The sequence below is a fragment of the Suricata suricatta genome, chromosome 9, assembly GCF_006229205.1.
Source record: "Suricata suricatta isolate VVHF042 chromosome 9, meerkat_22Aug2017_6uvM2_HiC, whole genome shotgun sequence".
Taxonomy (NCBI): Eukaryota; Metazoa; Chordata; class Mammalia; order Carnivora; family Herpestidae; genus Suricata; species Suricata suricatta.
Window position 1 is genome coordinate 80,728,086 of NC_043708.1, and position 13,770 is coordinate 80,741,855.

General features: G+C 45.9%; 1 protein-coding gene across 1 annotated transcript; it reads left to right on the top strand.

The window, feature by feature from the left end:
• Window positions 1-2,024: 2,024 nt before the first annotated feature.
• Window positions 2,025-12,982, top strand: KNSTRN (kinetochore localized astrin (SPAG5) binding protein). Its single transcript, XM_029951411.1, has 9 exons — window positions 2,025-2,331; window positions 2,522-2,616; window positions 6,219-6,348; window positions 7,089-7,136; window positions 8,544-8,649; window positions 8,866-8,959; window positions 10,522-10,583; window positions 11,311-11,385; window positions 12,303-12,982. Exons 1-9 carry the CDS (start codon window positions 2,123-2,125, stop codon window positions 12,432-12,434), a joined length of 951 nt encoding a protein of 316 aa, XP_029807271.1. The 5' UTR covers window positions 2,025-2,122; the 3' UTR covers window positions 12,435-12,982.
• Window positions 12,983-13,770: the final 788 nt, after the last annotated feature.

Consider the following 13,770-nt stretch of genomic DNA (forward strand, 5'->3'; position numbering starts at 1 on the left):
GAGGTTCCATGTGTCAAAAGAGACAGGAGGCATCCTTGAACAAAAATCACTATTGATCACCATCCTGCCTTAATGGCCCCCGTAGGAGGGATAATACTATCTCCCCACTTCCCCATTGCATCCTAGGCTACAGATGGGTGGCTGGTGAATGGACTGAAATACCATGCCATACTGTGGCCAAGCCTTCCATACTGTGCCTGTGCTATTGCCTTGCCATGAAGGTTGTGCTGTTTTTAACCCATGGAAAACACTAGAAAACTATAGTTAAAGTAGTTAGTAGAGGACATGGACAGAAAACAGTAAAGATAGAAATCCATCATGGTCTAAGCAACATTCCAATACACGTAGTCTTTACAGCCAACTTCTCTAGGAAACAGTGCCCAGTTGGGTTTTAATTCAATCAAGTCCTGGTTTTGGCTGGCTCCAAGTGGAGGTCTTGAGGGAGGAGAGGGGATCACATTAGACCAATGAGGAGGAAACCTCACACAGGAGTCTTAAGATTGGCAGCTGTGGTAGTCACTTAGGTGGCTGTTCCTGTGCCCAGGACAGACAACTTTGTTTAAGGACAGGAATAAAGAGGGCATCAAGTTTCTGGGTCTTATTACCATTCCAGCCATGGTACTAACTTCCAGCTGAAAGGCAGGCTTTCTCCTGCAGTAGAGTATCCATGAGCTAGAGGATTGCAGCCTGAGCAATTAACGTGAAACTATTCCAATAAGACCATACACCTTGAAAAGCCTCTGAAGTGAAAGTAAAGGAAGAGATGAGAAAATACCAAGTTTTCACCGAAGCTCAGAGTCCAAATGAGAAGGCTCAACCCCAAGTTAGGATGCCAAATGTTGTAGAAATGTTGGGGTTTGGAGCCAACAACCAAGAAAGAACTCTTGAGACATTTTCAGTGCAGAAAGGTGGTTTTATTACAGCACAGGGACAGGACTTGTGGGCAGAAAGAGCTGCACTGAGGTTGTAAACAGTATAACTGGCTAATTATAGACTTTCAAATTGGGAGGGGGTTACGGATAGCACAAGCTTCCAAGGTATTTTGAAAACCTTGGAGGTTTCCAGGATTCTGAGGCTAGGAAAAGGTAATTTATTACTGTTTTGTGAAATCTCAGTCATGAAACTCTTCAGATGGATATCAGTGGGCCATATGTTTGGAGGATGATTGCTAATATACATTTGGAAGGTAGAGATAAAAGAAATTTTCAAAGGAAGTTTTATGTGCTAGAGTAGACAAACAGGATCCTGGAGGTTGGGTAATGTTAAGCTAAGATTGCCTTTAACCCTTAGCAAAAAGCCATCATCCAGACAGCTGAGTTCCGAGAGGAATGAATGTCACTCTGCCTATTTCAAGGACTTGTCAATGGGCTGTCGGCAGTAAGGAAATTTAACTTTTCATTTGCCTTTGTTTCCCACATCAATAGCACATTGTGCTTTTCCTTCATAGTTTTACTACAGTTGATAAATATGTATTTATTTGGTCTCCCCCCCCCCACTTAATTGAGGTGTAACTAGTGTTTGTGTGATTATTTGTTTACCATTTTCTATATTGTAAACTCTAGGGGGGGCAAGCCAAAGTCAGTCTGGGTATTTGTTGCCGCACCCTCATCCATCCTCTTCGAAGAGGGTCTGGCACATAGCAGGTGCTCAATAAATATTTATCGAGTGACATGAATGAGTGCTTTGAGAGCTTGAGTACCCTCTCTGTTCTCTAGGAGTAGCTCTGAACCTCTTCTTAAAATCTGGATAAGAGCTTACATTTTTAAAAAAAGAAAAAAATCTCCATGTGTTATTAAAGTTAGGCCGGAAGGTAAATGCCTGGACCCTCTTTAAACCTCACCTACCACTCGCCACTCTACCTATCCAAATACTCTGCCCTGTCGCCAATCAGGCAACAGGTAATCTCCCTAACAATCACAGACCAAATAAAGAGAAGAATTGTGACATGGACTCTAAATACGACCGTATTTTCGCTTCAAGTCAGGAATATGACGCCAGCAGCTCATAGCTCCTTTCAGGTCCACAAAGCGCACCACTCCCCTCCCCCGCCCAGACCTGGGGTCTCTGACACCCGAAGCCTAGAAGACCCGGCTCTGGTCTCTGTTCTGACCTGCCGTACAGCATGGCAGCCCCCGGAGGCGTGGCCCGGAGCACCTACAGCCGTACAACATGGCCGCCTACAGGGATCACCCCGCAACCCCTCCCGCCCGGCCACCGGAAGTTTCCATTTGAAAGCCCGGCGGCAGACCCGGTTGCTGGTGCGGCAGTTACTGCGGAGCAGCTTTTGAATCCGAGCGACAAGGGCTGCGAACAGAAGCTGCGGGCGCCTGGGTTTGGCTCTCCCGGGGCGACAGACGGGGCTGGATGTCGGGGGCAGGCGGGATGGACTGGGAATGGAGAATTTTCCTTCTCCCTACTTCTTCCCCGGGCCCGGACAGGCCAGGTCGCGTTCTCCCGGTGCCCTCCACCTGCTTGGGCCCCCTGGCCCACCACAGGCTAACATTCGCTTCGCACCTTCCAGGGCCCAGCCTTGCCGCCTCATTACGATGACCAGCGTGGTTAAGACAGTGTACACCCTGCAGCCCCCCGGTGTTCAGAGCGGCGTCCTGCCGACAGGTGGGTATCCACGCGGCCCTGCGGACCCGCGGAAGTGGTCTAGCCTAGGAATATGAGGGCTTAGGTGGGTGTCCGAGAAAGGGGGAGGGCATTCCATTGGCTCTGACAACCTGCTAACTCTTCCAGAACCAGGCTGTCTAAATTGCTGATTGTTCCACAGTATTATTTCCTCAAGCTAGGAATCCCCTGTTAAGCAGTTTCTCGTTTTGTTTACAGACTTGGGCTATCTGGCGGACCGATTTGTTACCAGGGGGAAGAGAGGAGAGTCTTTTGAGAAACCTGATTCTTAGAGGGAGGCCCTGGGGTTCACTAGTTCACATTTGTATCCGCACAGGGTCTCTTATTTAGTATGTTCTCAATGTTTGTTGGGTGAAATGAGAGAGGGGCCAGGCCTACCTAGAGTTTTCCACAACCTTGAGAGAAGAGATAGGATTAGAAACAGTTCTTGATTGCTTTGACATCTTGCTTTGTGTTACTGGGCTTGTGGCTGAAAGTCATCGCCTACATTCTGCAGTTGTCCAGCTGCCTTGTCCGGAGAGCATAGCGTAACATAAGCTTCATATCTCAGAACCTGTTGTTTGAGAACCTGTTGAGAACCTGTTGAGATTTTGAAACAGCTTTATTAAGACTCCTTTCCAGGAGACTCTGTGCTGGTGGTGGATGGGCAGTAATAGGATTGATATGTGAAGTAAACAGGCTTGTCTCCAAAGGCTTAAAGGGTTTTTTTTTTGTTTGTTTGTCTCATGTGGCCTCAGAACACCTAAAGGCAGTCTGGCTTCAGCAGGACCTAGGAGTCTCCAGGGGAGCTGGAGCCTCGCCTCCTTACCCTGCCTTTCCCTTGGAGAGCGCTGACTGTCCTTGGGTGGAGAGTGACTGCTTCTCCCCAGACAGTTTAGAAGTTTTCATTTTAGCCTTCTATCCCTGTCCCAGCTTTATGATCATATGTGACCTAAACAGTTTAACCTTTTAAGGCTATCTCCTGGGTTTTTTGTTTTGATTTTGTTTTTAAGTTTTAGTTTTTCAACTAGGTAACATATACATGTCAAAAATCCAAAGTCGGAAAGCAGTATGCGGTGAAGAACGAGTCTCCCTTCCTTGACGCCGGCCATCCAGTTCCCCTCCTTAGCACCTCTCATTTCAAGAAGACGGTCTTTGTTAAGTCCCACTAAATTGTTCCTACCATGCAACCCTTAGGTTCTAGCAAGTACAGATTACTGGAACTGATTCCAGTCAACAAAGAGTGTTGAGTTTGATCAATTTATTATTAACACCTTTTCTCATGGGATAGATTTGTTACTGTGCATAACTTAATACTTGTAAGAGGACATAAGTATGTTCCCCCAGGTTACCTTTTACTTCAAAGACCTGGGGCATCTGGCTGGCTCACATGGTAAAGCATGTGATTCTTTTTTTTTTATTGTTATTTATTTTTGAGAGAGACGGAGTGCAAACGGGAGCGGCAGAGAGAGGGAGACACAGAATCCAAAGCAGGCTCTGGGCTCCACACTGTCAACACAGAGCCTGATGCAGGGCTTGAACTCACAAAATGTGAGGTCATGACCTGAGCTGGTCGGATGTTTATCCGACAGCCACCCACGTGCCCCTAATGACTCCTGAGCTCAGTTCTGAGTTCAAGCCCTGCATTGGGCATGGAGCCTACTTTATAAGTAAATATAAATAAGGGGCTCCTGGGTGGCTCAGTCAATTAAGCGTCTGACTTCAGCTCAGGTCATGATCTCGCAGTTTGTGGATTTGAGCCCCTCATCCGGCTCTGTGCTGACAGCTCAGAGCCTGGAGCCTGCTTTGGATTCTGTGTCTTCCTCTTTCTCTATCCCTCCCCTGTTCACTCTCTGTCCCTCAAAAAATAAATAAATGTTAAAAAAAATTTTAATAAAAATAAATAAAAACATGCTTACTTCAGACGGAGACTTCCAAAAGAACCATTTTAACCATTGCTTTGTGGGTAAAAGAATGGAAAATAGGATGTAAGTGCCGAGTGAGTATACCTATAAATGAAATCATTTGTTAGTCTGAGAAATCATATTTATTCCAAACTGTTGTGCACCTAAATTCATCACAACAAAATCTATGTCAAATACAGATACACAGTTTCCTAATCCCTGTGATTCAGTGCTTTGTACCTCATTTCTTGAAATCGATTTGTTATGGCCCTTAATTTAGGTCAAGCTAACGTAGCCATTTTACAATGAACAAAGTGAAGGTTGGTTTAAACTAGAAAATCCATGGGGGAGAGGCGTGGAAAGGCAGTGTGTAACTCCAGAACATGTTACTTGAACTTGCCATGGACTATGAATGGAAGAAAGATTGTGGTGGAAGGCAGGCATGGGGATGAGGGGGAAATGCTTCTCTCGGGGGCAGAAGCACGTCACAGCAGGGCCACTTCGCCGGCAGTGGCAGTACTCTCCCAAGATCAGAACAGAATGTCAGCTAGGGAACCTCTAAATTTAAAAATTAAAAAGGCTAACAGTAAAGCCAATCAGCATGAAAAGGGGAAAGAAGGGGCGCCTGAGTGGCTCAGTGGGTTAAGCGTCTGACTTTGGGCTCAAGTCATGATCTTGCGGATTCATGAGTTCGAGCCCCACATCAGGCTCAGAGCCTAGCGCCTGCTTTGGATTCTGTGTTTGTCTCTCTCTCTGCCCCTTCTCCACTTGTGCGCTCTCGCGTGCGCGCGCTCTCTCTCTCTTTCTCTCTCTCTCTCTCTCAAGAATAAACATTAAAAAAAAATTTTTTTAAAGCAGTCAGGGGGAAGAAGACTAGGGGAGATCATTCAGAAATGGTGTGTGAGCGGTGCCTGGGTGGCTCAGTCGGTTAAGCATCTGGCTTCAGCTCAGGTCATGATCTCATGGTTCGTGGGTTTGGGCCCCGTGTTGGGCTCTGTGCTGACAGCTCAGAGCCTGGAGTCTGCTTTGGATTCTGGGTCTCCCTCTCTCTCTGACCCTCCCCTCCACATGCTGTCTCTCTCTGTCTCTCTAAAATAAAATTAAAAAAAAATTTTTTTAATGGTGTGTGAAATAGCCCGTGAAGCTGTGAAGTGTTCCATTTATTCAGTGGGTACCAAATCTCTGTTAATATGCTGGCTACTCTCTAGGTGATAGGGACACAAAGCCATCTCTCAGAGTATTTAGATTGGTCAAAACAAGTCTGCAGCAGTTCAAAGAGAACCTTCTAGCAGCTTGGGAGAGTATACCAGATGTGTAGGAGCTTAACAAGGTGGTTTGATTCCACTGGAGATTGATGAAGGGTTCAGCTGTGTTTTGCCTGCTGATGGCCACACTGACTCGCACTTGGCTCTTTGCTTGTATTAGCCTCCACTTTCACATCTGTATCCTCTGGCCATTCGGTTTGCTGCGTCATCAAGCTTTTTTCTGTCCTCAAACACTGCACTGTCACATTCAAAGAAGGTTTGGTTTCCATCCCCAATTAGTCTCGAGGTCTTATTCTTCTGAGTTGATCTCCACACGTTGAGATTGGCCAGAATGAAAATCTACCTGTCTGACAACCTGGAACGGAACTGTTTGTTGTAGAGTTGCAGCTACTGGGTCATGGTGTTTGTATCTTCACCCACTCGCTCTCCTTTGCAGACACACAGACTCGAGCCCCTTCAAAGAGCCTATTACCAGTGAAGTCCAAAGAAGTGGATGTTTCCAGGCTTCATTCAGGAGGTTCAGAGAATGATGTTACAAAAATCACCAAACCAAGACGAGAGAACGGGTGAGAGTCAGAGCGTTGGTATCCAGTGAGAACAGCTTGCTAGAAATTGCTCAGTATCCACATTTAGAAAGTAGGGTTTTTAAGAACACAGGGCAGCTGGAGTCAGTGGCCCGGAACAGTTGATCAGTTCTGAAGAGGCCCTACAAGGGTTAGGATAAGAGGTACTCTTTCCTTTCTCACCACTTGCTCTGAGTGTGCAAACAGCAGTCCTGTGGCCAGACACCAGCCCTCAGTGGTGGTCGGGGTGGGTGGACCTGCTTTGTTAGCCTGGGTTGCTGGTCTGAGCACAGTCCAACCAGGCAGATGTGTGTCTCCCTCTTCTCAGTTCCCACAGAAGCGAGGTTGGCATGAGAGAATCACACCATTTTGAGCAGCAGCAGGTCTGTTGGGTGGTTGCGGCGGTCAGGAGAGGGGGCCGTCCCTGTGAATAGTCTGGGCTGAGACAAGAGTGCACGGGCCCTCAGAGCTTCTCAAGCACCTGCTCTTCACACTATACACAGTCTGGTTCTTTCTTCAGGAAACCAAGCTCTTTGTTCTGCCTTGTTCACAACACACATAACAATGCCACAAGTCTCTGATTTCTGTTTTCTATTTTCTATTTTAATTGAGGTATGTTATGAATACACATTATATTAGTTTCAGGTGTTCAATATAATGATTAGATATTTGTATATATTACAAAATGATCACTGCAGTGAGACTAGTTAACATCTCGGTTTCTTTGTTTTTGCTTCTCTAAGGCAGGTAAAAGCTGCAGACACTGCCATCAGGAGGAACGTGAGAAAGAGGTAAGCATGAGGGCAAATGAAAGCTGGCCACTATTTTAGGGTACTGGATCCCAGTCCTGCACTTCAGAATCGCTCATGGCTTCTTGCAATGTGTTACAGTCTGCGTGCCATCCCAGAAAGCTGGGTGGCATTTTCAGGGATGGAGCACAGCCAGGTTTGAGAACCCGTGTCAGGGCAAGGATCAGCAACCGTCTTGAGAACTAGAGGAGCTCTCTGGGCTCCATGCCGGGACCACTGCTGATTGGAAATCAAACCCAGCTGCAGCCCATCGATAGAAATGTGAGCCTTCAGGATAGGAGGCACTGCATGTGGTTAGTGACTTCAAGATGAGGGGGTGGTGGTGGTGGTGGTAAAATCCTGGGCAGGGTCTGTCTCTCTGTTGGAGGCTAGCTTGGATGTTTTGCAGTCCTGAAGACAGAAATAGTGCAAGCTGGAAAGTTTCTAGAAATAGTTTCTAATTCCAAATCTATTATTTGGGCCTGTCTTAAAAGTTCTGAAGATTGGGGCACCTGGCTAGCTTAGTTGGTAGAACAATGAGACTCTTGATCTCAGGGTTGTGAGTTCGAGCTCCACATTGTGTGTAGAGATAACTTAAAAATAAAATCTTTAGGGTGTGTGAGTGGCTCAGTCGGTTTAGCATCTGACTCTTGACTTTGGCTCAAGTTGTGATCCCAGGGTTGTGGGATCAAGCCCCACACTGGACTCTGTGCTGACCATGGAGCCTGCATAGGATTCTCTCTCTCACCCTTTGCCCTTCTCCCCCACTCATTCTCTCTCTCCCTCGCGATCTCTCTCTCTCAAAAATACAGGGGTGCCTGGGTGGCTCACTTGGTTGGGCGTCTAACTCTTGATTTTGGCTCAGGTCGATCTCAAGGTTCGTGAGATCAAGTCTAATATTGGGTGCTCAATGCTGATGGTGTGGAGCCTGCTTAGGATTCTCTCTCTCCCTCTCTCTGCCCCTCCCCCATGTGCTCGCGTGCACAATCTCTCTCCCTCAAAATAAATAGACAAAAAACCCCCAAAAAACAAAAATAAGTAAATAATAAAATCTTTTTAAAAAGTTATGAAGATAGAATACTATTCAAGAACAATTCTGAGAGTATTGAAAAGAAAGTTAATATTATTGATGATAATGTCTAATATTTATTAAGTATTTATTACCTACCAGTAGCTGTGCTAAGAATTAATACATGTATTCTCTCTCATGTTTCACAACATTGTTATGAGATGTGGGCATTACCCGAATTCTAGAAATGAGGAAACCAAGCCTCAGAAAGGATATGTCACTTAGCGAAGGTCCTAAACCACTATATAATGAAGCTAAGATTCAAACTCCTGTTTGTGTGACTCTTTAGTCCATTTTCTTAACACTGCCAGCTCTTCATATAAGCATAATTGTCATTACAGCTACAAGCCAGTGAGCAAGCAGAAATCCGAGGAAGAGCTCAAGGATAAGAACCAGCTCTTAGAGGCCGTCAACAGGCAGCTGCACCAGAAGTTGACTGAAACTCAGGTAAGAAACCCCCAGACCGCGTCGTCACAGCACTGGGGAATGCATGGAATCCCGAGGGGTGGCTCCTGGGGTGGGAGCAGTCTTGCAGTGCCCAGGTGCCCAAGGGCAGAAAGGGAAGACATCAGGCTTGTGCTGTGGCTGGCCAAGAGTAAGGGCAGCCAAGACGACCCCCGCAGAGTAGAACGGGCCTCATCTGTCTGCATGGCACCCCAACAGGGAGAGCTGAAGGACCTGACCCAAAAGGTGGAGCTGCTGGAGAAGTTTCAGGATAACTGTTTATCAATTTTGGAGAGCAAGGGCCTCAACCCAGGTAAGAGATGGTACACAGCTGCCTTCTGAGGAGTCCATGTACCTGCCGCTTCCTGGGCTGATTGTGGACCGGGTGCATGGCATCAGCTGGCCCATTCAGGGCAGGGCTTGCTTAGCAAAACCCTAAAGATTTGGAAGAGCTTTTCTTTCTTCTTTTAAAGATTTTTTTTCTTATTTTTAAGTAATTTCTACACCCAATGTGCGACTCGAACTCATAACCCAGAGATCAAGAGTCACATCCTCTACCGACTGAGCCAGCCATGTGCTCCTGGGGGAGCTTTCCTTTGTTCCCTTGTGATGTTGACTTTAACCAACAGAATTTCAGATGGTTGTGGAGGGAGGATTATCTTATCTGAACACATTCATTTGATGCCAACAAGTATGACCTTGCAAAGAGTCCAGAAGTATTTCGTTTCTTTCAAGGCAGAGAGCAAATGGTAAATTTTCCAGGTGGGAAAAGACAGAAGTGATACTATGTCAAGGGTTCCTAAACCTGGCTGATCAGCAGAATCAAATGGATAAATGTGATTTTTTTGTGTTTATGTTTATTTTTGAGGGGGGGAGAGAGAGTGAGCAGGTGAGAGGGGAGGGGCAGAGAGAGGGGGGGACGGAATCCAAAGCAGGCTCCAGGCTCTGAGTCATCAGCACAGAGCCCTACGCAGAGCTTGAACTCATGAACTGTAAGATCATGACCCAAGCCGAAGTTGGACACTCAACCCACTGAACCGCCCAGCCGCCCCTTAAATGTGATTTCTAGTCTGACCCTGTACCTAGAAAGCAGAGTCTATAGCAAAGAGGAGAGTAGAGAAAGGAATTGCCCAAAGACTGTACAAGAGCCTCAGACTGAGTTGAGGAGCCTAAGGATGCCCCGTGAAGGGGTCCAGGCTTCTTTGAATTCGGCTTTGAATGGTGCTGATATAATTGTATAATTTTAACTTACAATGTATATGTACTACTTTTACTGAAAATAATAATTTTTAAAACCTGAAAAGCTTTTAAAAATAGTTTTTTTAGGGGCGCCTGGGTGGCTCAGTCGGTTAAGCATCCGGCTTCGGCTCAGGTCATGATCTCACGGTTAGTGGGTTCGAGCCCCATGTCGGGCTCTGTGCTGACAGCTAGCTCAGAGCCTGGAGCCTGCTTCACATTCTGTATCTCCCTCTCTCTCTCTGACCCTCCCCTGCTCATGCTGTCTCTCTCTCTCTCTCTCTCTCTCTCTCTCAAAAATAATAAATTTAAAAAAATTTTTTAAAGTTTTTTTTATTGTAAACGAAACAAAAATCCAACCTTTACATTTCCTTCAGACAGATTTTCTGCTGAGCTGAGGAGAAGGCAGAGTGCGTGACCTTTTGACCATCTCCAAAGCTAGAGCAGAGGGAGGTAAAATACAGCTCTGAGGGTAGGTGTAGGTGACCCTGCCAAGGTGAAAACTCAGGAGAGAGTCAGGGACCAGATGCTCAGAGAACTTTCCCTCATGAGTATTCCCATACTTGTCCATGGAGGGGTTTTTCGTGTCTGTTTAAGGTGCTGTTCCCTGTGCAAGGCTGACTCTGTTATTTGTATCAGTTTTAGGCAGTGAGACCCTGGCCTCACGGCAAGAAGCCACCACAGACCACGAGGACTCTATGGTGAGGACACGGGTGTGAGTGTGCAGGGGCCGAGTGGCTGTGGGTCTCTGCACAGCTAAGAAGGTCTCTGCCGTGTGCCCAGCAAACCCCAGGAAGCGGCCTTTGTTTTCTATGATAGTGCAAGAGAGTAGTGCACATGTAACTCAAAATAGCATATTTTACGTGGAAGGTGACTTTGTGCTTACATATATGAGTGAGTCTGAGTTGAAAATATGCTACTTTAAGATACATAACAGGATGAGCCTATATAGAGAAGTTTCTGGTTTCTCTGTTCTCCACTTTCCCAAATTCCTCCCCTTACCCATTTACTGAGAACCCTATGATGGAAAGGTCCAGCCTTAATTAAATTGGGCTTCTCTTTGGTTCTCTCCCAAAGTAGGAAGGTAGTTGTTCGAGGTTAAGTGTTTTGAGCCATAGGCGGAAGCCTTCCTCCAGTCCCAAAGGCTAGTGGTCACCTCTCCGGTGGCCACTGTGTTTTGTCCCCATTGCCTGTGTAACAAGGAACACGTGGAAGTGGGGTGATCTGTCCTTCCTGTGCTTTGAGTTCCTGCGGGGTGCCCGGTAGAGAGCTTGGCACGAGTGGGGCACTCAACACATGACTGTGTGAACTGAAGGCTTGCTAGCAATCATCTAACCGATTTCCATTTTGTATAGAGAGATTAGTTTACATAAAGCAAGTTTTCACATTTCAGTAAAGATTTGTTACTACACTGTACTTTCCTTTTAGTTGCTGTTAGAAACTTTGCAAGATGAGCTGAAGCTTTTTAACGAAACAGCCAAGAAGCAGATGGAGGAGTTACAGGTGAGAGACAGATGCCACACTGAGGCACGATTACCATTGCCTACCACAAGAGATGGATATGTGGAGGACTCTTTCTTATTAATCTATTTATTTTTAAATATTTTTATTGTTTATAAGAGAGACAGACAGAGCATGTGTGGCGAAAGAGCAGAGAGAGAGGGAGACAGAATCTTGAAACAGGCTCCAGGCTCCAAGCTGTCAGCACAGAGTCCGACATGGGGCTCAAACCCAAAACAGGGAGATTATGACCTGAGCTGAAGTTGGAAGCTCAACCAGCTGAGCCATCCAGGCGCCCCTCTATTTGTTTATTTTAATAAACCACTAGTAATAATAATAGACTTGCAGAAGAGTTGCCAAGATAATACAGAGAATTCCATTCCCTTAATATTAACATCATACATTATCATAGTACTTTGTCAACATTAAAAAACCAACATTGATGCGTTATTCTCAAGACTTCATTTGTTTTCATCATTTTTTCCCACTGATTTTCTGTTCTAAAGACTCAGAAATGTTCACAGCCACAGGGCTTCAGGCAGTGTGCACACACTGGGTGGCTCAGCGTGAGAGGTTGGCCTGTGTGAAACCTGTGCTCTGGAAACTTGGTATCTCAAGGAAACCTGTACTAGGAAACCCAGATTCTTGGGTCTGAACTGCTTTGGATTGCTTGGAAGGATCATGGGACAGTGCACTGAATCCTAGAAGGTTTCCTGGCTCCAGTGTAGGTCTAGGAGAGAGACCATTCCTAAAACGAACGCAGATGTACAAATCTAAGGTAGAAACAACACCTGTCAGTACCTAATGGTCTTCCTCAATGGAAGAGAAGCATAGTGTTCCGGGATGGTTTTGTCTCTCGTGTAACTCAGTTTTGTGGGTGTTCATTTTACTTGTTTCTTTTTGAATGTCTTTCCATGCAGGCCCTAAAAGTAAAGTTGAAGATGAAAGAAGAAGAGCGGGCCCAGTTCCTAGAACAGCAGACCTTATGTAACAGTCAAGTGAATGATTTTACAATGGCCCTGGAGGAAATGGAGCAGCTATTAGAAATGTGATAAAAAGCAAGTGACCGGCTGGCTCCCTCTTGGGATTAAACTCTCAGAGGAAGCCACTTAGGTCATCTGCTTCTTGGCCATGACTTTTTAGAACTCACCATCCCCAGAATGAAACCAGTGTCTGTAGTAGGATTAAGGACAGTTGATGCTGGAATGGCGGTTCCTCCTTTAAACAAGTGTTCCCAGCCTTTGGGAGTGGTCGGCTCTCCTGAACCTCACACGTGCATAACAGAGGCGTACAGAGAGCTTTCTAGGTAACAAAGCGGGCACCCTGCGAGAATCGAGACCAAATCAGCCATAGCCAGAGGATCCCAAAGGTAACATTCAGATGTGTAGGCAGAAAACCATAATTGTATGAGGGAGCACAGGTGCTCCACAGGAGACATCACTGAGAAGCCTTGCTGTCCCCTTCTAACTTGGAACGCATCCTGTCTCATCCTGGTTGGGCTGTATCCCTCACTGTAAATCAGTGAACTTGAAGTTACTTAAAATGGCTTAATAAATGGGGGTGAAGGTAAAGATAGCAATAACGCCTACCTGAAACAATACGCCTGGGAGCTTTTAATCTAAATCACTTCTGGGTTTTTTGTTTGTTTGTTTGTTTTTGTTTTTTTTATAAAGTGCTCCTTTTAAAATAAATATTTCTGTAACCAGACTACAACACTGAGAAATGAAAATAGCCCTTTCACTTAAATATGTCCACTCTTGAACACTATTTGACCTAATCTAGTTAACACATTCAAGACCCCAGTTTAACCCAGAATATTTTTCTTCTGCTCTAGCCACTCTGTGGCTAGGCCTGCTGTCGTCTAGGAGCAGTAGCCGGTCTTCTGAGGGTGTCCCCATTTGTAGCAGAGGGTGCCAGACTCATCCACCAGGCGTGTGTCGCTAGCTGCCTGTGTCCTCCCTATATTCTTAAGCACGGTTATGGACCGCTGTTTGCACAGCCAGCCCTGGCCCCATGGATCCTCAGTCAGCTGAAGTCCATGGCAGGCTCCCCTGCCGGCTTACTAAAGCAGCTATATTTCATTTCTTAGTTGATATAGGCCAACTTTGGCTTTAGCTCTCTTTCTTTTTTTCTTAATGTTTATTTACTTTTTTTTTTTAAATGTTTATGTGAGTATGAGTAGGGGAGAGAAAGAGAGGGAGAACAAGAATTGAAGCAGGCTCCAGGGGCTCAAACCCATGAACCATGAGATCATGACCTGAGTGGAAGTCAGATGCTTAAGCAACTGAGCCACCCAGGCAGCCTGGTTATCTTCCATTTCTTTATACATCTCCCAATTCTTCACCAAACCCCCCTCTGCTCTTGAGCATGGAGTCTGCCACCCAATCA